Source organism: Eschrichtius robustus, chromosome 3 (assembly GCF_028021215.1).
Source record: "Eschrichtius robustus isolate mEscRob2 chromosome 3, mEscRob2.pri, whole genome shotgun sequence".
NCBI classification, from domain to species: domain Eukaryota; kingdom Metazoa; phylum Chordata; class Mammalia; order Artiodactyla; family Eschrichtiidae; genus Eschrichtius; species Eschrichtius robustus.
Genome location: NC_090826.1, coordinates 138,790,839 through 138,814,261, shown reverse-complemented (window position 1 = coordinate 138,814,261; position 23,423 = coordinate 138,790,839). Strand labels below are relative to the sequence as shown.

Genomic DNA, 23,423 nt, shown 5'->3' with positions numbered 1-23,423 from the left:
AGAGCTTTCAGTGGAATGGGCTAAAGTCAAAGGATAAGAGGAGCCTGAAGGCAAAGAACATAGGGTTTTCAGCAACATGATTTTTTTTTTAATTCATAAACTCACCACTAGAGGATGTTAAGATACTTCTCCAAATACGTTGGAACAGACTTAAGCCTCAATACTGTGAAAACTGATTAATAAGGAAGAGAGGTGCTAGGAGTTAATTAGTTACTGTAGGAATTGTAATTTTAAATAGTATACAATAAAAATGATGTCAAGTCTGAAGTTGCAGTCTGGGTCATGGAATGTTTGATGCAGAAGCTGACAATGATTCTTTGCTTGACCAAACTTTAGTCAGGCTCCTGAATATTTTTCTAGGCCTATCTGTGTACTTCTTTGGAAAACATAGTTTTAGCAAGAATCCTGCTAAGTCAATTTAACTAGAACCCCACACCCTCAATATCCTACCTGGTTCCTCATCTTCCAGCATCCCCTAGGTGATGTCTGATCACTCTGGCCTGCCTTCAGTAAGAATGCTGATAGGTCACTTTAGCCAGAACCCCCGTTTCCTTGGTGTTTCCTCTTAGTAGTTTTCCATCCCTGCTCCTTGGTTATAAATTCCTCCTTGCCCAAGCTGTATTTGGAGTTGAACCCAATCTCTCTCCCCACTGTGACATCCCACTGCAGTGGTCCCTATACCTATAATGAGGGTCCTGAATCAAGTCTGCCTTACCATTTTTAAGATGGATCATTGGATATTTTTTTCTTTAACAAAGTAACTTCATCAAGCTAAACTAGGGAATGATCTTAGCTACTAAGTGAAGTCCTTAGCTACTTAAGGAGATCCTGTTTTATATATGTGCAGGGCACACTCTACTGAGGAATCCATCCACATGAGACATGAATTTAGGGCCTGCGGAGGCCCTCATACACACAAACAGTACAAATGAGACACAAATCGTCTTTTTTGACCTGTAGCCTGACACTTTTTAGGATCCCTAATTTTCTAATATACAAACCAGTACTTAAGATGAACCGTCAACTCTGTAATGCCTTTTATTATCATATTACCTAAGATGCCATTTTAACATCTTTTTGTAACTCCAAACATGGAACAATAATAGATAGAATAAATTCAAGGGAAATTGAAAAACACAGAGCCATCATCATCACTAATTATTAGAGAAATGCAAATCAAAACTATAATGAGGTACCACCTCACACCAGTCAGAATGGCTGTCATTAAAAAGTTGACAACAAATGCTGGAGAGGGTGTGGAAAAAGGGAACCCTCCTATACTGTTGGTGGGAATCTAAGTTGGTGCAGCCACTATGGAAAACAGTATGGAGGGTCCTCAGAAAACTAAAAATAGAATTACCATATGATCTTGCAATCCCACTCCTGGCCATATACCCAGACAAAATTCTAATTTGAAAAAATACATGCACCCCTATGATCATAGCAGCACTATTCACAATAGCCAAGGCATGGAAACAACCTAAATGTCCATTGACAGATGAATGGGTAAAGAAGATGTGGTATGTACATACAATGGAGTATTACTCGGCCATAAAAAAGAATGAAATAATGCCATTTGCAGTAACATGGATGGACCTAGAGATTATCATACTAAGTGAAGAAAGTCAGAAAGACAAATACCATATGATATCACTTACATGTGGCATCTAAAATATGACACAAATGAACTTATCTACAAAACAGAAACAGACTCACAAACATAGAGAACAGACTTGTGGTGGCCAAGGGGGTGAGGGAGGGAAGGATTGGGAGTTTGGGGTTAGCAGATGCAAACTATTATATATAGGATGGATAAACAACAAGGTCCTATTGTATAGCACAGGGGACTATATTTAATATCCTGTGATAGACCATAATGGAAAAGAAAAGAATATATATATGTATAACTGAATCAATTTGCTGTATAGCAGAAATTAACACAACATTGTAAATCAACTATACTTCAATAAAGTTAAAAAACAAAAATAACACAAAGCAAAGAGATGCACCTTTGAGGATCAGAAGCAGTAAAAACAAAGTGCTGAGTGGGGCTAAAGCCATAGGCCTCCTGGGCCTGCATCCAGTCAGGCAGAGGCTCTGGTGTGCCCCATGTGAGGCACACCAGTTTGGTTATATAAGCAAGATGGCTGCTAGGCAAGCCCTGCAAAATTAGTATTGTTATCCACAAAACTTGAGTAATTCTTTTGTTTCAAGCAGCTTTTTAAAAAACATCTTGTTTGAATGCCTCCTATAAGTATGCTACAAGTCAGTTTCATAATTTCTTATACGCCATGTAGTTTGGCTGGAGAAAGATAATTTGAATATGCCCCACTATCTTTCTGATTATAGCCAGTAATTTCAGTACATGATGTGGGGCTATAATTACTCGTCAGACACATTACTGAACAGTGCAAACATATGCTTCTGGTTACTACTGGTTGGTCTACTGTCAATGATATGGCACAACATTTTATCAATTTTTCGTTCATTTGTTTATGAGTTTCACTGAGAAAGTAAGCTGTATGTAGAATATTCTCCAGGTAAAATCTAGATGAATGGCTTTTAGAAGAATGTCAGTATGCTTACTGGAAACTAACAAAAAAGGAACAAAACAAAAACTTTAGCGACTGCATTTGATTTGAAAATTTAAGTATACAGCAGCAGTCAGAATAAACAGGAGCCACAACAGAAGAGCTGGTGCCATTTTTTACATTATACTCTTGGTAGGTATAGGAAGAAAAACGATTCTCCCCCTTTTTTTAATTAAAAAATATCACCCCAAATAATCACTACATGTGAACTCGAGGTAATAGTCTTTCTTCCTGTAGAGTTGTCTTTAAACTTAATGCCTGGATTAACAAATTTAAACAAAGAAGGAAAGTACCTTTTACAAGAGCCATCAGTTCAATGGTTATTATTTAGTGGTGAAAGTCTGGGGCAGGATTACCAAGTGGTTAGCTATTCCAATTACAAAAGAAACAGCATAGATAAGGTGTATATTTCTTCAATCAGATTTTCACCATATTGCTTTCTGAATGATCAGGAATTCTCAGAAATTTCTCAGAAAGCAAGAAAAGCAGAAGCACAGATGAATTCATCATCAATCCAGCATGCTGTCAAAACCGTTAATGTTCTTTTCATATGACTAAATGTCCCTTTGTATTATTAAATAATATTATTTAATAAGAGTTGTTAGCATTTATATTGTACTTCTTTTCTTCATACACTCTGTTCTTTATTACATCTGATTTGTAGGTGTTCTTATACATAATTTTGGAATTATTTCCTCCCCATGATAGTTTGAGGTGGCAAAGTTGACATCTTATTTTTAATGCATCTGTACAAGATGTGAAAAATTCCTAATAAGACTTTTTAAAAAAAGACTCATTGACCTAAATGGAAATAAATACCTGTTACCGAGTCCAAGCTCGTACTGCTCACCGCATGACAGGCCAGTTAGTGGAGAGACGAGTTGATGGGGCAAAGAATAGCAACTTTATGCAGAAAGCCAGCAGACCAAGAAGATGGCGAACCCGTGTCACAAAAAACCATCTTACCTGAGTTAGAATTCAGACTTCTTTTATACTAAAAGGGGAGGGAGCAGAGTCAAGCATTTCCTGGTTCCCATCAGCCTCTGGGAAGATGTGTTAATTTCTTTCCTCCTGTAGTCATTCACAGGTGGGCCTGGTCAGGATGATTCCTGCGAAGCATTTTAGCTTAATGCTCATTACCTGGGAGGCAGGGTTCCCAGAGATGGGCCATTATGTATAATTTAAGCTTATAGGCAACACCTCTTTAGTGATTAACCTGTAATAGAATACGAAGGTTCTTCCCTATTACATACTTAAAAAAATTAAATACAGTTTTTAAAGACTATTTTGTTAACTAATAGCACCCCAAATAATCATAGGAAGATTAAAATTATGATATCTAATCTCTTATCTGCTTTGAATTATTTACATTTTTCCAGGTTTATTGAGGTATGATTGGCAAATAAACTAATATATATTTCAGGTGTACAACATGATGATTTGATATACGTATATTGTGAAATGATCACCACAATCAAGTTAATTAACATATTCATCAACTTACATAGTTACCCTTTTTTGTGGTGAGAACACAAGATTTACTCTCTTAGCAAATTGCAAGTATACAATACAGTATTAGCTGCAGTCACCATGCTGTACCTTAGATTTCCAGAACTTACAGCTGAAAGTTTTGACCAACATCTCCTTATTATTATTTACATTTTAATAAGTGGTGTTTATCTCAAAAAGAATGTAATGTTATTCTCCTAAATGTATCTTTCTTGATATCAACTGTCATTTTATTTCCCTATTAATTGTTTTCAAGTTCATATTTTTTTACATAAAATTAACAACTTTCACAAACATAAATGATTCAGTATTTTACCCTTACAATGATAACTGTTTATTAAATTAAATGATAAATTTTTCAAACCTATCACATATGGTGATTTTAACTTTGAGTTACATTATAGACTTCGTTTACATATTTGAAAGTGAATATTCACATTTAACAAAAAGTCTGAGAGACCTACTTCACTGAATTACTGTAGCTGTTCAAACATCATTTACTGAGAATCTATCTTTCCCCCACTGATTTGAAGTGCCACTTTGTCACAAACTTAGTTCCCATATGTGTTTGTGCCTGTTTCTGAATTTTCCTTTCTGATCCATTGAGCTGGTCATTAGGCATAAACACCACAGTTTTAATTATTGGAGCTTTAACACTGGTGGTGGCTCATTTATTTATTTTTGGAAAGTTCTTACCATTATTACTTATTTTTTCAAATGAACTTTAAAATCACCTTGTCTAAAAAAGATTAGTATTTTTCATAGGGATTGTATTACAATTTTTAATGATCTGGTGGGAAATTGCCATCTTCCTGACATTGACTCTGCATATCCAAGAAGCAAAGAAACTGCTTAGTTTGGGGAGCCTTGTGTTTTTGATTACACCGTAGCTAGAGGAGGCTGGAAAATGTGCTTCTCAAATCTAAAAACCTACCGTACGGTGAAGTTCTTAACTTTTGCGCTATGAAAACATCAATTTTATTCATACTCAAATATAAGATAAGAGTGATCCCTCCCTCCCTCCGTCCCTCCCCACCCACCCAACCCCCAATAGTGGGAGAGTTTATTCATCTTTGGAATCACTTAATTCACTGAGGATCTTCACAGAAAACAATACTGCCTGTGGTGCTCCCTAACTACCATGGTTCTCGGTGAAAGGAAGCCCCTCTCCCATGGAATTCTGATTATTTTGCAAATAATGATGAATAATAGAAGTTCTATGAAAATATTTATTCCTGGGCTAAGGATGTAAATGCCCTCTTACCAAGGCTACTGGTGGTCTTTAAGTCTTCTCCTAGTACCCCCCCATCCTGTAATGCTCTTGTCTCCTCCCCTGACTTTGCTTTCTGTAATCTTAGGCGTGAGGCTACCTCCAGTTCAGTGAATATTTCCCAAGTGCCCACCGTGTGCAGAGAACTGAACAGAATATTGGCTATCTCAATGACTTAGGAAAAATCAAAACTTTCACCTGGTTTGGGAGAATATTTCCTTCCACCCCGAAAGTTGGTAATCTTGAATAGGATCTTGCCTCTTCTATCTGTGGGAAGTATGACTAAGAATTTGTATTTGGCAGAATGTCCTTTTTGCTGACAGTCACATACCCATAAACAACATGCTGTCCAAAGTCTGAAAGAAGGAGATTGATATTTGGGGGCTTAACAGCATCGTGCTTTCAAGAGGCTACAGGAGGGGTCACCAGCCCTGAATTAGAGATGATTGACCCCACCAGAGCCTGCAAATCACTCATTGCAGCAGACTATCTTCCCAGTTGTGTTTTGGGGCTGGTTATTCCCTGACAGGGTTTCATCTGACAGCACCCAAACACAAAACGCAGAAAGAAAATGCAAGTGTTCCTCTGAGGGGGTGACCCTATCAGGCCCAGTGGGAAGGTGACAGCTGCCCTTCAGAAAGGTCTTGAAGAGATATGATCTAACGGGGAGAGCAAACTGGGTGCAGAGCATGCACGGGTATGGTCCCGACAGCACTCAGTCCCCATAATTTGTCCCTCCCTACATCCTGGTTCCCTACATCCTGGTGGGCAGCATCGAGCCTAAGTTTACGGCACACAGAACACTAAATAAAGACTAGTGGGATGGCTTGTTCAAGTCCATGGATGGCCTTTTGCAGAGGAAGGATGCAAACGTCTAGATTTATGTTGTTTAGTGTTTTAAATAACTCTCCATACACCAACCCCACCTGGTAGCATCAGCTGTCAGAACTTTTCACAGTCATATAGCAAAAGCACACTATATTAAAAAGCAAAAAGAGACAGTTTTCTGAGTTCACAGATATACTAGGGAAAAATGAGTAAATGACCTTTGCTTACCATTTTCACTCTGTTTTCTAATTCCCAGTGGTCTTGGGATCCCATGTTCTGTCTAAAGTTTAGAGCAGATGTCTATGGGAGGAGTAGAGATGCCCCTGTGGGAAAAAACACAGCTAGGCATTGTAATTTAAAATTTGCTCTAGTTTAACATTCTTAAAATATTGAAAAGTGGAGTGAGCACTGGTTCCATTCATCAGGTGACGCTGCGGATATCCTGTGGGGGAAGGGAGGCTTGCTGAGCGGTGCCTGCCAGGTTTGATCATCCCCATCACGACTGCCCTGCCGAGGTCTACCAAATTCCACATTCCCCTCCTCCTCAAAGCTGCCGAGGGCTGGTTGTGACCTGGCCACCACCATTGCTGAGGCGATGAAATGACAGGGCTTTGGCTCTGTCAGCCACGTGGGGAACAGACACAAATGCATGCATGACCAAAGCCTGTTACATTTGACCCAGAAGCTGTAAACATACTTTCTTGTAGACCCACAAATCTGTAGCAAGTCCTGGATCCTCCATTTCCTTCTTGCCCTTGCTGGAGCCACTCCTGGCTTTCCTAGTTTGGTACTTGTGGCTCCAGTGTCTAAGAAACTGACACTCAAGGGGGAATTATGACTCCCTTTTTATTCTTAAGTGCCTCCCACCTAGATATTTTCTGTAGCTCAGTCCTTTTCTTCCCTTTGGTAGAGAAGCAGCAGGGGCTTAAGTTTTCTGAGAATGAGAAGACAAATTCAAGCTCTTGCCCTTGAACATATACCTGTGATTGACTCAATCATAGTTGCCAAGCACGGTCGGGTCATGCTCTGCCAGGGCTGGCTTTGCTCTTAACAATCACCTTAGACTCCAAAGTTGTCTGGTTATCCCTCAAAACAGGACACGTTTTTCCCCTGTCAGATGGTTTCTAATGGCTGATGGAAGAAATTTTCTCATATTGAGGTATGGGGAAGTCATTCCAGCTTGTACATGATTTGGCTTGAACTTTATGCCAACTAGGACAGTCTGTCTGTGGCCCATCACACATACATTGTACATCTGCCCTAACCATTAAAGAAAAGGGTGCACTGTGCAGAAGTAAAGAATGTCTGTTTTGAAGATAAAGATAAATGCCTCCCTTCCTGGGACACCATTTGATGATAAGGCTCCCTTCCCAGGCGCCAAGGCCATGCTGACTCACTGACTCACTGTGTACTTGCTAATCTGTTTTTTTGGAAAACTTGAAGGAATGTACCCCTGTCATGTTTGATGTTCTTCGTTCTGATAAGATATAAAACTGTGCTGAAAACCATGCTTTCTGGAGCAATTCCTCGGAGCTACTGAGAGGCTGTCTCCAGGGCTAGAGTTCTCAGTTTGGCTTGAGTAAAACTCCCCTCTATTTTTAGATTGATTATCAATTATTTGCATTGACAGTGCATTGAGGTGAGGGTGACTATGTGACCTCTGACTGTCTTCTAGCCCTAGGACTCTGTGATCCTGACAGCTGGGATCGAGTCTTAGAGTCTACCTTCTTTCTTCCTGTGTCTCTTTAATTCACCACATTATGTATCTTCACCTTCTCAAGGTCTTTAACCCAGTACATCCTCTGCATGTCTGTACCTATCTCTGCTTGAATTTCAGTCTGTCTTCGTTGTCTACAGATTGCCTTGATCAATGGTTTCCTGTCTCAGTGACCTGAGACCCATCTGTAATGGATTGAATGCTTGTGTCTCCCCAAGATTTATGTATTGAAATCCTACCCCACAACGTGATGGTATTAGAAGGTGGGGTCTTTGGCGGGGCAGTGATTAGGTCATGAGGGTGGAGCCCTCATGAATAGGATAGCGCCCTTATAAAAGAGGCCCCAGAGAGCTCTCTCGTCCCACCCACCACATAAGGACACAGTGAGAAGATGGCCATCTATGAACTGGGAAGTGGGCCCTCACCAGATGCCAAATTTGAAAATACCTTGATCCTGACTTCCCAGCCTCCAGAACTGTGAGAAATAAATGTTTGTTGCTTAAGGCACCTATCTATGGTAATTTGTCAGCCTGAGCTGACTTAGCAATTTCGCTCTTTCTAACAGGAGGACAAAGTCTGGCAGGAAAGAAGTGCTGAGGCTGGTATCAACTTCCTAAAGTAATGGTGCCACATCTGGCAGCCGATGAACCCTGCCCCTTCCCGTCTTTAACCATGCCAGTCTGAGGACAATGAACTCCATCTTCTACCCTTTGAGTCTCCAGTCTCTGTTTTAGTCCAGGGCAAGTAAATACCTGGAGGGTTTAGTATTTCACCTGTGAAATATGTGTTAATTTTCCACCCTGGAGTATAAACCTCTTGAGGGCAGGGGTGGTATTTTTCAGTTATATTTCTCCAGCTCCTAGCACAATGTTTGTTACCTAGTGTTGCATCCCCAGCAAATGTTAGTTGAATGAACAGTTTTGCCTATGTTAGCCCTTCTCTCTCATGGCTATTTTGCTGCCTAGCTCAGCTTGTGCCCTTTGGCAATTTGTGCCCTTTGGCCTTCCTGCCTAGCTCAGCTTGGGAGCACTTTGGTTCACCCTTAGAATTGGGTCACATGGCTCAAAGCTGTGGACACGGCTGCAGAGGGAGCCACTTGGGTCACCAAGGGAATGATGGTTTCTGGCCCCTGAACTTCATTTATAACTTTCTGCAACACGTCAATTCCTGAAAGTTACAAACGAGTCAGGTTTCTGACAACCAGGTTGTTTTGTCTTTACTGAAATGTTCTGACATCATTTGATTGGACTTAGATAATCAATAGGCTCCTTACACTTTGGCTTTGAGTTTTGTTGCCTAGAAGCTTCTAAAAAAAGGGGGTGTAAAATACCAAAATGAAATGATTGGAATAGCTGTATAGTCTAAATCCCTCATTTTACAGATGGGGAAACTGAGGGACTTAGTGACCATCTAAGGCCACGTGGTTATTAGTGCAAAACTGAGACCAGCGCCTAGATCCTGAGCCCTTGGCCACTGCCTTCTCTACTGGAGAAAGCTAGCAAGTGAACTGGAGAAGCACAGTATTAAAAGAACCTACTGTGACATCAAAAACATAGCACGGCGGGGCGGTGAGGGTAAAAAAGTAGCTTTAGAATGCGTTTGAACTTAAGTTGTTATCAAATTTAAAAAAGTAAAACTTGCAGTTATAAGATAAAAAGTCCTGGAGACGTAATGTACAGCATGGTGACTATAGTTAACAATACTGTATTAAAATATATATATATATTGTATATGGGAAAGTTGCTAAGAGAATAGATCTTAAAAGTCTCATCACAAAACAACTGCAAATGTGTACCTATATGTGCTAATGGCCTTTAAACTTATTGTGGTGATCATCTTGCAATATATACAGATATTAAATTATGTTGTACACCTAAAATTAATACAATGTCATATGTCAATTGTATCTCAAATAAATCAGTCCACTGCTGAACTAATGCCACGGAATCATACACCTCGAAATGGTTAAAGTTGTAAATTTTTATGTTACAGATATTTTACCACAAAAAAAACATTCAAAAAATATTTATCTGACAGGAACCTATGCTGGCTGACACTGTTTCTCCCTCTAGCCTTCTGCCTGCTGGCCTTGAAGACTGCTCCCTACTTGCAGCACAGAAGCCTCTTTGCCTGCGGAGAGTGCGCACTCACGGGTCCCCAGCAGAAGCCGTGACTCAGCCCCAGGCCTGGGAGGATCCAAATGCGGCAGCGTCTTAGGAGACTCAGCCCCTCTTCAGGTAGGCATCTGAGCACAGGCCTCAGCAGGCTTCCCCCCGGGCTCTGCTCACAGCTGGGTACGCACCTGCATGGGACTGCCGCGAAGGTACCCGCTTATTCTCACGCACAGTTTGGTATAATTTAACAGACAAAAAAACTTTTCAAAATGTAGAGTTAACAAAGTCAAAATAATATAACCAAGCATACACTGAAAAGCTTTGTTTCTACCTTCATCTTATTGATTCCCCACTCCCTCCCAATAGGAAGCCATTTTTATTTGTTTTTTATGTATACTTCCGATGTCCAACATTTTATATTACCACTTTTTGACCTCATTGGAAATTCTCAGCTCTTAATTTTTCTCTTTGGGGCTCCTCCTCATTCGTTGTCACCAGCTCATGGCTCCTCCTCACATGGGGGTACCGGGGCCACATAAGGTGGGAAGGAGGCAAGAGGAGGGTGAGGGTCTGGTGAGACCCTCGGTCTCTATGCAGGGGCCTGGGCTTTGGGGTCTTCTGACCATTCTGGATTCCTTTGGTTGGGCCCTATATGTTTGGAGAAAGAATTCAGAGGATGTGGTGAGGAGGGTCAGGCCTCTGCTATAATTTCAGGATGTTTGATTAGACCCGGAACACAGATCTTCTCAGGGGAATGATCTTTTGATAGAAATAAGGATGGAATTCCCAGTGGGTAGAAAGAAAACCTCTGGCCCAAGGCAAAATGCAGCCCAGGAGGATATGCAGATATTGGGATGGGTTGGCGCGGATGTGGGGCCTGGCTTGTACCTGCAGACAGGCCAGCACAGGAGCCCTGTGTGCCTCCAGGGCCTCAGGTGCCCATGGCTGGCGCCGTATGAGCTGTGTCATCTTCTGTTGAGACCTGGAGGGGAAGGTGATCTCAGATGCCCAATGCGATCCAGCCACCCGGCTTCTGGATGTTCACCCCTGTGAAGACTGGAACTGTCCTGCCCACTGGAGGCCAGTGAGCTCAGGGAGAAGGCTGCCTCATCTACCTGCCAACTCCTGGCTGTGGCTGTGGTTCCTTGCTGGGGGCAGTGGTGGTGATGGTAGTGTGTGTGTAGGAAGGAGGTGGGGGGGATGACAGGATGGAGAAGAAGTTGGGAGCCAAGTACTTCCCTGGAGGCCTGGGCAGATTGTCCCCAAGAGACCAGCCACCCTTGGAAAAGGACATCCTGGGGAAGCGGGTTCACCTGGGACTGTGGGGGGTAGTTTGCTTGAGAAAGGGGGACTTCCGCCTTGATTAGGGCAGGGGCCCTGGGTGAATGTTCCATCTCCTAAGCTTCAGGAAGAGTTCAGGGCTGCCCAACGAATGGGTTAAAAGGCAGAAAATATTACCCCTTAAGAATATTCATGATAAGTCTGTTATTCCTGAATGTATTTGAATTTGTTTGTTGGACAATGCTTTCACAGATTTGGAGAACGTTGAGATTTTTCAGAGCCTGTGTGTGGTTGCCTTTGATGGTCTTGCCTTTTAGAGATGAGAATGTGGAGGTGCCATTCTCCACCCTCCTCCCACCCTCACCCAGGACCCTGTCCCGCTCAGGAGTCCTGCCTGAGGAAGAGTTCGAGAGAACCCTCCCTGGGGGTTCAGTCATGGCCCCCTCAGCTACACTGTTATTGTGGGTGACAGTGGGTTGTCTGGAGATGGCCTCTCCCTTTGGTTGGACCCTATGTTCGGGAAGAGTTCAGAGGACTTTGTGAAGAGGTTCAGGCCTCTGTTTAACCTTGAGTTGTGTAGTTAGATCCAGAACAAAACTCATGATCAAAGTGTCAACATTATACTTACAGGTTCTCTTTCCTCCCATCTAAAAAGTACCCTGTAAACCCTCTAAGCAAAGGGAAAAGGGGGAAAGGCAGAGGCAGTATGATCTGGCCCGATGAAGCCCTTTCCCACCCACAGCAAGACACAGACAAGGGATGAAGGCAGACAGGGCAGGAGGTCGGTGGGTGAAGCTTGGTGGCGGTCTGGTCCCGGCTGGCCGTCCCTCTCTAAGGGCGCCTGTGGAGAGGGCCATGGGAATGGTTGGATCCTCTTTTACAGAACTAGCAGAAATAGGCCCCAGAGTCTTATTTCCCAGATCTCAGTTTCCTAGCACCAGCTGCCTTAGCCCATCTTGAAGTGGAAACGAGTCTGTGGATACATTTCCCCAAATAACTTAGAATTATTTAGAAAACTTGCCTAAAGTCACACTTTAAGTATTGTGACAAAAACAGACGAATAGGCACACAGCAGGGTTGCAGAGTCGGCTTGGCCTTTTGTAAACTGAATAGAGAAAGAGGACTTTGATTTTATTTCTTAGGAAGTTTACACCCGCAGATAGGAGGGATGGAAGTGATGATACAGTGGTTAGCCAGGGAAATGGAGTCCCCTGGGGCCTGTGGGTTAGGGTGTAGCGCTCAGCCATCATTTCTCTTTGTTCTCCGTGGATCCAGGCAGGGGGGACATTCAGGGCCGAGTGAAGGTGGGTCCCGTGGCGCCAGCCCTGGGAGAGGCAATGGGGATGTGGCAGGTCCAGTTCTCCTCTGGTTTCCTAACTCTGTGAAGATGCAGACGGTGGCCCACAGAAGCACATTCCCATCCCTCCCAGCCAGACACTGGGACTCCCTCCCTCCTGCTCCTTCTCCGCTCTCACCTCCCCACTAACACCTGGGAGCAGAGCAGCCAGAATGTCTAGCAAGTTCTGAGTGAGGCTCAGCAGGGCCAGGGATGGACAATCTGGGGAGTCCAGGCTCAAGAGGAGGAGCTGGATGTCCTCTGGACCCCTTCTGACCTGACTTTCAAACCCAAGCCTTGAACTTGGAAACCAGTGAAATATGCACGGCGCCAAGCTGAGAGCTGATCTGTTGTATGTATGAATAATATTCTCTCCCTCATTTGTACAATTTACTGGGGCAAATGTGAGGCCAAAATTCAGTCCTAGGTTGATAGGACCCTTGGTCTCTCAAAGAGTCACAAGCAGTTATGAGGGAGTTTCCAAATGAAGGGAGAGGCAGTAATGGGCAGAGAGGTGGTCCTGGCAGCGTCTGGAACAGGCAGGGAGAAGTGGTGAGGGAGGAGAGGCTCCGGAAGGCTTGGGGGAGAGATGAAAAAGAGCCCAGAGGAGGCTTCCACCCTGATGCCTGAGCAATCCCAGCTGCCTCCACAGCTCAGACTTGAGTCCCCACCAAATCCTACTAACAACAATGGCTACCGTGTGCGCCAGGCTCACGTAATTTTCACAGCAATGGAATAAAGTAGGCGTCATGAGCCCAATTTTACAGATGAGGAAACTGAGACACAGAGAGGTCCAAAAAGTTGCCTAAAGTCACACGGTAAGTGGTGGAACCAGAGTTCAAAGTGAAGTCTGACACAAAACTCCACCCTCTGACCACCAGGACTAGATTGCTGGGATGTTAGGTCACAGGGAGAGAGGAAGTGATGGCTTTGTGACCCAGCAGCTCTTCCTTCCCTGATTCCTGCGGTGCTCAGCACAACACCAGCTGTGGCTGGGGGATGAGGGGCTGGACGGTGCTGTGTGCTGGGCACCCTGAGACACCCAGAGGCCTGAGGGGCAGACAGCGTCTTTCAGAGGCTCGCATGCTACTTGGGAGGGAGATGCTAGGCGGTGGAGGAGGGATGGCCATTGGGGCTGGGGGACTAAGGTGGAGAGAGAGGCCAACAGAGAGGGGAGAAGAGCAGTCTACACCAGGCTGAGGAGGGAGGGAGAGGTTACTAGTGTCTGGGACTAGGTCGGGCCCAAGGTTGGGCCATTTCCATTCTGAGCAAGTAGAGCTGGAGGGAGAGCTCTTGGTCCTGCCTGTTCTTGCTGCTGCATTGTTCAAGAACCCTGGCCTTAGATATCTATGGTTTGGGGACTTCCCTGGTGGTCCAGGGGGTAAGATTCCGTGCTCCCAATGCAGGGGGCCTGGGTTCGATCCCTGGTCAGGGAACTAGATCCCACACGCATGCCGCAGCTGAGTCTGCATGCCGCAGTGAAGAGCCCGTGTGCCGCAACTATGACCTGGCGCGGCCAGAATAAATAAATAAATAAATAAATAAATATATTTTTAATAAAGAAGATATTTATGGTTTGGTCTTCTTGCCCTGGAAATGATCAGTAGTCTCTGAGCAGCACTTCTAAGCGCGAGGGTAGAAAATGGCTGGGTGTGCTCGGGGCTGTCAGAGAGAAGAGCTGGGGCAGGGCTGTAACCCCACCGCATGGCCTGAGGCGCTGGGTGAGAGGCTGGCATGGGCGTGGCCACTGGGGGGGCGGGGGGGGGGGGATGCTTAGGGCAGGGGTAGGTCCAGCAGCGATGAGAGAGGTTTGCCTCAGGGCTTTTGTTTCCAGGGGACAACTGGTGACAGAGTTGCCGCCAGCTGCCCCCCAGCTGAGGGTGAAAGGCCTGCCGGGCTCTGACTCCAGGGGGCCTGGGTGCCACACGGCTCAGGCCAGGCTGCCGGCTGCCCAGCCAGCTGTGGAGGTCCGGAGACGGGGAGAGTGTCTCTTTCCCACACTCACTCATGGGCACACACACAGCCCCACCTTCACCCTCATCCTCCCTGAAGCCTCCCTTTCACTCGGAACCTATGTCCTGGTTCTCTGGTCCTCACTCCACACTGCTCCCGTTTCTCCCATCTCTGCTGGGGCCTGAGCTGAGCAGCTGGTCCCCAAAATCTCTTCTCTTCCCTCCTCGGACTTTAGAGCGGGGACCTTGACCCGAATTACAGGTGGGACCCCAGGGGCCTGGACAGTGAGGGTGGGGTGGAGGCAGGTTGCTCCCCAGGGCTCTGCATCATTGACTGAGCTCCTTCCACCTCACGGACAGCAGTGGCTACACTTCAATCCCCTTTCCCAACAAATGACACATTCTTCCTGGGTGAGAGCTCTCACTGAGGCAAGGAAAGGGATGGGGGGCGGGGCGGGTGGAGGACACGGTGTACATGGCAGAGGGAAGCAGGAAGGGAGAGGAAGCTGGTAGACCTCAGTGCTGCAAAAGGACATCCTGGGCGATAAGAAGGAGCATTCACTCTTAAATCCACGCCCAGCTGCCCCTTCCCCAGGTAAAGAACAGAGGACCCTGTGGGATTTCTATGTCAAATTCCTCCTTTATTTTGACATTCACTTAGTTGTGACTCCAAGTTATCAAAGATGCAGGGCAAGAAATCTGTAGCAGGAGCAGTGAAGTGGAGGTGGAGCGAAAAGGCGGAGAGAGCAGGGTGTCCCCTGCCTCTCCTCTTCCAGTTTAGGGTGCAGTTTGAAAAGTGTCCAAATAGTGTCCCAGAGCACAGACTCGGCAGCTAAAAAGTACAGTGTGGTTGAGTGGGGTGAGCTTCCTCTTCCACAGGCAGGGCCCTCGTGGCTGCAGGGAGGCAGGCAGGCAACCTTGAGCCTGTGCCCTGAGCAACGTGGGGCTGTGTGGGGAGAGCCGTGGCCACCATCTCTCCAATGCCCCAAACTCAGATTTTGATATGTGGGTTGATTTAGGCTGGGAAAGCTCTAGGAGGAGACAGGATTGCACGAGATGCTTTTCACTTAGGGACCCCAACAGATCAGGGCCAAGAAGCGGGTGAGAGTTGACTGGATCTTGATTTCTCCCAAGGCGGGCGGTACTGGAATTTCTGGGTGAGGAGAGGCAACCCCCTGTTGTGGTTGTGTGACTGTGGAATCCCAAGACGGCAAGCAAGGCACTGGGGCTGGTCATCAGGAAGCGGCGAGGACGCCCAGACCCAGCAGCTCGTGTCAAGGGGGCGTGCTTAGCCCAGTAAGGGCTGGCAGTGGGACGGGCATGAAAAGCTGCTGTCCTCAGCTGGTCCCTCCCGGTTCTGAGATAGAGCTCATTACCCCACCTAGAGCTGTGTCCTGGTAGCAGAGAAATGTTATCATTTGAGGTCACTCAGTAGGACGGTCAAACATGTCTGCTTTCTACTGACAATTAAAATGGTTTTGCCTGCGAATCCTGTGTTTTACCGTGGTCTTTCATCCATTAACACACATCCCTGCACACAGGATCAGGCAGTCGGCAAGTGCATCCAGCCCCTGCCAGGACTGGGGCAAGAAAGAGTGGTCTGGCTGGCAGAACTTTTCAGGGAGCGCTGGCTTCATGGAGCATTAAAGGGTCCTCAGAGTCCCCCTGGGCAAGTCTCATTTCCCTGGAGAAAATGGAATCTCAGAGGAGATAAGAGACTGGTCCTAGAGCTAATGAGTGACCGAAGTGTGACCAGACTCCAGGTCCTCTGATTCTCAACCCTGTGAGCCTCAATTACAGATTGAGATGCAAGGTGACCAGTGCCCAGAGCGATGCAAAAGGTGCGGCAAATTCTCTTCCCCTTCCCCAGCTTCATCCTCCCTGTTGCAAATGCAAAAATCAAGATCTCAGCAGAGGGGCCAGCTCCCTCCCTGCCCCACGCTCTGCAGCATTCGGTGACGCAAGAGAGTCTGGGGGTTACTAATGCCCTTAGGAGGTGGGGGGACAGACACCCCTTACTGCAGAGGCAACTGGGGAACTCATCAGATGCATTCACTCAAGCAGCATAAGGCCACAGCTGAGTTATAACTGGGAGTTGGACTGGGGGCTAGAGTGACACAGCAATAAATAGGCCCTTGTCCTGTGACTGGGGGGTGGGTCAGCCGAGGGAGGGCAGCCAGCACGGAATCTGATTGCTAAGTCAAGTCCCTCCCATCCTCAGAGCGAGGGCTGCCATCCGTGGTGAAACGAAGGGGTCCTGCTCTGTGGCCTCATGGCTGGATGCCCAGGGAGAACACCAGGTCTCTGGAGGGGCTTCCGTGGCTTCCACGCGGCAGCATTATCCCAGGGGAGGCTCTGCAGGCTCTTCCTGTACCAGCCAGCCGGCTGCCGTGGGGATTGGCCGCCACCTTGATCACCTTTCGTTCCTGCTGTCTGGAGTCAGATTTTTCTTTCTAGTTGGTACATCAGAGACCCTTCTGCCCTGCGGCTCCTGAAGGTGGCAAAGTCCTGGTGTGCGCTGTTGGTGACAGGCCTGTGTGCACACACCTGGGAATGTACACGTCCTCGCAGGGCTGCATCCACGCACAGCGCTCGGCGTGGCGGACCAGGGCCCCAGAGACCATCAGCAGGCTTTCCTTTGCTAAGCTACTCAAACTCTAGTAACAAAACTTGCAAAAGGTTCTCCAGCCAGGGCAGCTGGTTCCCGAGGCAGAGAAAAGAGGATTTGTGGGGAGACAAGGCTAGACATCCATTTTGGGTGCATTCCTCACAAATAACCTTATGCCACAGCCTTTAAGGTCCAGTCGACGTGTTCTGTGAAGACAGAGGCAGATGCAGATGTGATGTGTTCAGGAAGCAATACCCGTGTTGGAACAGCTACAGGGAGTGCGGTCTCTAGAATGGGCGAAGTACAAAACTAGACTGTGAACTAGCTCTTGGATTCATGTCAGCAAGCAAGTCCTGAGGAGTCCCTTTAACCCCTTCCTCTCCCTTCTCGAGTTCTGCCAATGCCTCAGCTCTGGCCTCTCCCTTTGCCCTACACCCCCTTTCTCCTTTCATCCCCCAAGGACTCTGGAGCCTTTGCTTAGCTTCCCCCGGTGCTCCCGCTCCTCTCCTCAGAGTCCGGCAAAGCCAGGGGGCTGAGGGAAGTGAGAGGGTGGTGGCAGTGCCGGCACTGGCCAGAGGACAGTCCCAACAGAGAAACTGGCTGAGCTGCCAACACGACCTGTGAGGCCGCCACCTGTGGGCCGCGGGGCCAGGCCCTGCCCTGGTTCTCAATGCCCTCAATAGCCTGAATCCGGGTGAGCCCTCCACTGTGGGGAAAGGAAAGCCAGAAACACTGAGACAGTCCTTGTGGGCCGTGCTGGGGGGTGTCGTCCGCTGTCCCCATCGCTCCTGTTGGGGCGGCAGCGTTGGTGCATGGCGGGGGTGGAAGGGGTTACACGTCGGTACTAATAGCCCTTGGATTGGCGAAGGCCTCACGGCCAGAGCCTGGCCACGTCACCGGGTAACTCTGGGGCGCTGCCACTTGGAGGGATGGGGGTGCCCCCTCCTTGTAGTATGTGGGAGCAAAGGAGAGCCTCTCGCCTCCGCCCCCGTTGGGCACCATGTCAGCCGTCCGTATGTAAAAGGGAGAGCTGTATGCGGAGCAGGCGGTGCAGTGGCTGGCCGCCACCCCGCACGGCTGGCCACAGGGCTCGCTGGTGAGAGGCGCCAGGCCGCCTCGGCCGTCCAGGGCCTGGGAGCTGCAGGCATTGCAGGTGGGGCCTCTGCGGTGTGCGGGCAGGTCGTGCTCCTCCTCCTCTTCCTCGCGTGCATCCCCGGCTCCGCTCCTCTTGCAGCAGTAATACTGAGGGGAGAGTGGGGAGGGCTGCCTGAGGGCTGAGTGCCCCCCTCGGGGTGTGCACAGGTGCCCACGGCCCTGCTCCGCTCGGGACCCTGCGCCAGGCGCTCGGCTGGCCCTGGAGAGAAAACTCAACACCAGAGGCCCACGGTCCACAGCGATGTCCTCCCAGCCCTGCAAGACCAGTTCTTTCCCTCTTCCTCCCCCTACCTCCTAGGGCATTAACCGCAGGCGGAGGCTGAGAGAGGCAGGGAGGCAGAGAGGGAGGGGCATACAGATCCTACTAAGCACAGGCTGGGGTGCGGGGAGCTGCTTTCAGAGACTCCCCACACGGTGCCCTTCCCACCACTCCTGAAATCTCAGACTCGCGGGAGACACAACACAGCGACCCGGTATTTTCCCAGCTCACTCTCTTGGGTGCCCGAAGTGTGCAGGGCGTGAGGGGAACGTAGCTCCCTTCTGACAGCGCCCCCAACTCCCAGCCCCCTTGACTTAACGCCTCCCACATTCCACGGCTTTGGGCTTTGTCACGCCCGCAGTGGGCCTCCAGGCTCTGCCCCCATGATGGGGAAGTGGTTTGCTGGTGGCCTCTGGCCACAGGCCCAGGGGACTGACCTGGAGCCTACAGTAGCACAGGACGGCGATGATGCAGAGGAGAATGACCGCAGCTAGGATTCCGCCAGTGATCACAACCGTTCCCGCTGTCATCCGCCCGACGCCCCATCAAACTCTGCAAAGACGAGTGCGGAGAGGTGAGGGGCAGCTGCCCCCCTGGGCCTGGGGCCGGGAGCCCTCCTGGAACTCTCTCAGCTGAGGGCGTGGGGGACTCGAGAGCAGGGAGGGCCCTGGGCACTGGAACACCAGGGGCTTCCTGAAGGCAGAGGATAGCTGTGGCCTGGGCCAGCCTAACCTGGAGGGCTCACAGCTGCGGAAGGGAAGAGAGGCGGCACAGAGCTAACCGAAGGTGTGATTCTGCTCCTTGTTTCCATCCACTTTCAAAGGTTTTGCTGTCTTTCTGCTTTAATTCTCTTCTCCCTCTCCTCTCCCCTCTGTTCACATCAGGCTTAACCTTTACCCCTTCCCCTACCCCACGGGGCCAAGACACAGAGAATAATAACTTCTGTTCACTGAGGCCTTAGTCTGTGTGAGGCACTGTGTTAAGCACTCCCCTGGTTATCTCAGTTAACCCTCAAAATAACCTTTTGAAAAAAAAATAACCTCACGGCCAGAGCCTGGCCACGTCACCGGGTAACTCTGGGGCGCTGCCACTTGGAGGGATGGGGGTCCCCCCTCCTTGTAGTATGTGGGAGCAAAGGAGAGCCTCTCGCCTCCGCCCCCGTTGGGCACCATGTCAGCCGTCCGTATGTAAAAGGGAGGCGCGCTCCGGATGTGAGGCTGTCTGAGGGCCGACTCCCCTTTTAGGCCACTGAACGGGGACTCCCGACCCCCGAGGCACACAGGGACCAAGGTGGGCTGTGTCAACGGAGCAGGAACGTGTGAGGAGACTTGGCATCTTGAGGACAGAATGACCGTGAGCACTTACGTTCATAAAGGGAACGGTGACCTGCAAGACAATCAAAGGGACGGAGATGATGTTAGAAGAGTGTTAGCCTGAAAAAGGCCCCAAGGGTTAGATTAATCCCTGAGCTCCACCTCACCTCACCCTGCTCTCTCACCATGTGCTCTGTCATCAACAGGCCTAGAGGTCCCAAATCTGCAGCTCCAGCTGTGTCTCCAGCTGCTAGTGGACAGACTTGTCCCTCAGATGCCCACTGGCACCTCGAACCCAATTATGACAGGCTGTCATCACCCTCTCTCCAAGTGGGCTCCCCGCTTCCAACCCCTCTGTTAGTGGTTCCACCAGGGCTGCCACAAAGGGTTTTGCAGGCTGTTGGTTACTCGAAGGGTAAGTGAGGCTGGAACGCCGGCTGCTCAGGAAGCCGGGCGCCCTGCTGTGCTCACCCGGGGAAGGGGCACCTGTCTTCACCCAAAGACACCAACTGCCCCTCACCACTGTGCTCCTGGAGCCCTGTGTGCACCTGGCTCCGCTTCTAATTCACTCAAAGTGCTCACAGGGCGGTCTGTGGACCACAGCCTGGCAGCACCTGGAAGCTGGTTAGAAATGTAGCATCTCAGGCCCCACCACAGGCCTAATGAGTCAGAACCTGCGTTTTAACAAGGTCCCGGGTGATTATTTGCATATTAGAGTTTGACAGAGCTGTGGCGTGTTCCCCTAGATGCCCAGACTTTCAAATCCTCAAATTCTTCTTTGGCTTCTTCCAGTCTTCTGTTCTTCACACCAGTTATGACTCTGCACCGCATACCTGCACTGGTGCAAAGGTTTCCTAACAGATCTCGCTGGTTTTGTCCCTGAGCACCCTTCACATCACCCACAGTTAGCCCTTTGTCATGCCCTGCACCCCTCTTACTCTGGAGACTTTGTGGCACCACACTGCTTGCAGGACACATTTATCTGGGCGCAGACTTTTAGACTGAGCTTCAGAGGCTTTGCCCTCTCCCACTTCCCTGCATGCTCACCACCAATTATCTTTTCTCCCTCACCGCCCATTGTCCCCCTGCATGAATCCTCTGCCCATCAGGTAGTCTCAGTTCTTAAGAAGCATATAGCCAAGTGATGAAAAGACACTTAATATACCTTATGAACCAGAGATGCACAGACCAGGGGCTGTGGGAACACAGAGGAAGGGGCAGCTAACTACTTGGGGAAAAGTTCCATGGAACATGTTATATTTGAGCTGACTCCTAAAGGCTGAATGGGGGCTTGTCCGGTAGACCAGGTGGAGAGGGCAGAATGCACGGTCCAGGAGTGTGAAAGAACACAGAGGCTCCGGGAACCGTAAGGAATCTGGGAAGGCTGGGGGTAGGAATGAAGCTGGAGAGGCTGTAAGGCAGGCAAGGAATTGGGATTTAACTCTCTTGAAGACAATGGGGGTTCCTGAAGGGTTTCAGTAGGGGAGAGCATGCTCTCACTGTCTCCATCTATTTAAATTCTGCCCATCCTTCAAGGCTCTGAGAAGCCTTCCCTGACTGCCTCATCGTGATGCACTCTCTCCTGCTGGAATTCTACTGTAATGCCTTTCCATGTGCCACTTTTCAAATCCTGTCTTGGTATGATGCTTGTCAACTTTCATGTGGGAACATCTTGACTCCTGTGCTAAATTATGAGTCCTCTGGGATCAGGAGTTGCATCTTATACTGTATCCTATCCTCCTGCAGCATTATACACAGTGCCTGGCACACAGCGGGTACTTAAAAGTTTGGTAATCATCTCACCATACGGCGTTTCTTTCACAGGCCTGGCAGTAATGACTCTGATCTGCCACCAGAGGGCAGCAAGTTGTATCTCTCCGCTCACATCTGATCTGCAGACCAGAGCATCCTCGTTCAAGACCAGTTTGACTTTGCCCAAATGCATGGTGAGCCATGCTTCTGGGTTCACTGGGGTATTTGTCGGGGGCGAGCAGGTGAACCTCAGCCTTGGGAGGACTTACACACCATCACAGCCACACCACTCCACCCTCCCCTGCTTCCCCTGCATGCTCACCCCTGAGGGCTGCACAGGAGACAGAGAGGCCTAGTGACCTGAAGTTGGAGGGGGCAGCAGTGGTCCACCCTACTGAAAGTCTTGGCCTAGTCCCCTGGGATGTGTCCAGGCTGTTTTAGGGAACGGGGAATTATGAAGCCATACAAGAACAGTGCCCTCCCTACTTTGCCTTCCATGCCTGGCCTCCCTCTTTCAGTACCATGAAGACTGCACAGCAGAAGTGGCCTGGAAATGGGGAGCACTGCAGTGCAGGCAGAGCCACAGGGCTGAAGGCCCATTCAGGGTCCAACTGTGCCACTTAGCGGACATCCCATCTTGGAAACTGACCTTCTTTCTCATGGTAAAAGAGAGATTACCAAAAAACTCAGGAAAAAGATTCATGTATGTGAGGGCCCCTTGTAACCTCTAAGATATCCTTCAAACATGGTTATTTGTGGGGAGAAGGAAGGCCCAGACATTCTGTGATCACTTAAGTCTGGCCTGACAGTCATAAACCAAGAAGGCACGTGTGAAGTGCATGTGGTCAACTAGCCAGGTCCCAGCCAGCTTCCCAGAGGGCCCAGTCCTGGTGGTGCAACTTAGCATTTAAATTCCCACACCCAGGGCTTCCCTGGTGGCGCAGTGGTTGAGAATCTGCCTGCCAATGCAGGGGACACGGGTTCGTGCCCTGGTCTGGGAGGATCCCACGTGCCGCGGAGCAGCTAAGCCCGTGAGCCACAACTGCTGAGCCTGCGCGTCTGGAGCCTGTGCTCCGCAACGGGAGAGGCTGCGACAATGAGAGGCCCGCGCACCGCGATGAAGAGTGGCCCCCCCGCTCGCTGCAACTGGAGAAAGCCCTCGCAAAAAAAAAAAAAAAAAAAAAAAAAACGAAGACCCAACACAGGCATAAATAAATAAATAAATAAATTTATTAAAAAAAAAAAAAAAATTCCCACACCCAGTGGCTCTCTATGATTTCAGGGGTGCTTATTTTCTCTTTGCAACTAGATGCAAATGATCACGATAACTCCCTGAATCTAAACAGCATTCATTGTACAGTTTACAACGTGTTTCCATTTCTGTCCCCATTTATGATGGGCAGGTTCTAAGATGGCCCCCAATGAGCCTCTCCCCTGGCAGTCATGCCTTGTGTACTCCCCTCCCCTCGAGGAGGGGTGCCACCTGTGACTTGCCTCTAACTAACAGAATACAGCAAAGGGGATGGAATGTCACTTTGTGAGTAGCTTCTCAAAGATTCTGACTTCCCTCTTGTGAGCCAGCTCTCGCCCTGGCTGCTTTTGATGCAGCAAGTTGGATTCTGGGGAGGCCCATGTAGCAAGGAACTGAGGATGGCCTCTGGCCCTCAGTCCAATGGACAGCAGGGTGTTAAAGCCATCAATCCAATGGCCCAAAAGGAACCGAACGACCACATAAGTG

General features: G+C 48.5%; 1 protein-coding gene across 1 annotated transcript in view; it reads right to left on the bottom strand.

The window, feature by feature from the left end:
• Positions 1-17,885: 17,885 nt before the first annotated feature.
• The window catches only part of LOC137761472 (protein FAM163A), an 88,759-nt gene continuing 83,221 nt past the window's right edge, over positions 17,886-23,423 (bottom strand). The window contains exons 2-4 of the mRNA XM_068538399.1: positions 19,986-20,006; positions 19,058-19,172; positions 17,886-18,448 (exon numbers count right to left, since the gene is read on the bottom strand). Of these exons, the coding sequence (XP_068394500.1) occupies positions 18,038-18,448; positions 19,058-19,150 (504 nt within the window). The 5' untranslated portion in view covers positions 19,151-19,172; positions 19,986-20,006 and the 3' untranslated portion in view covers positions 17,886-18,037. The remainder of the gene's footprint in view (positions 18,449-19,057; positions 19,173-19,985; positions 20,007-23,423) is intronic.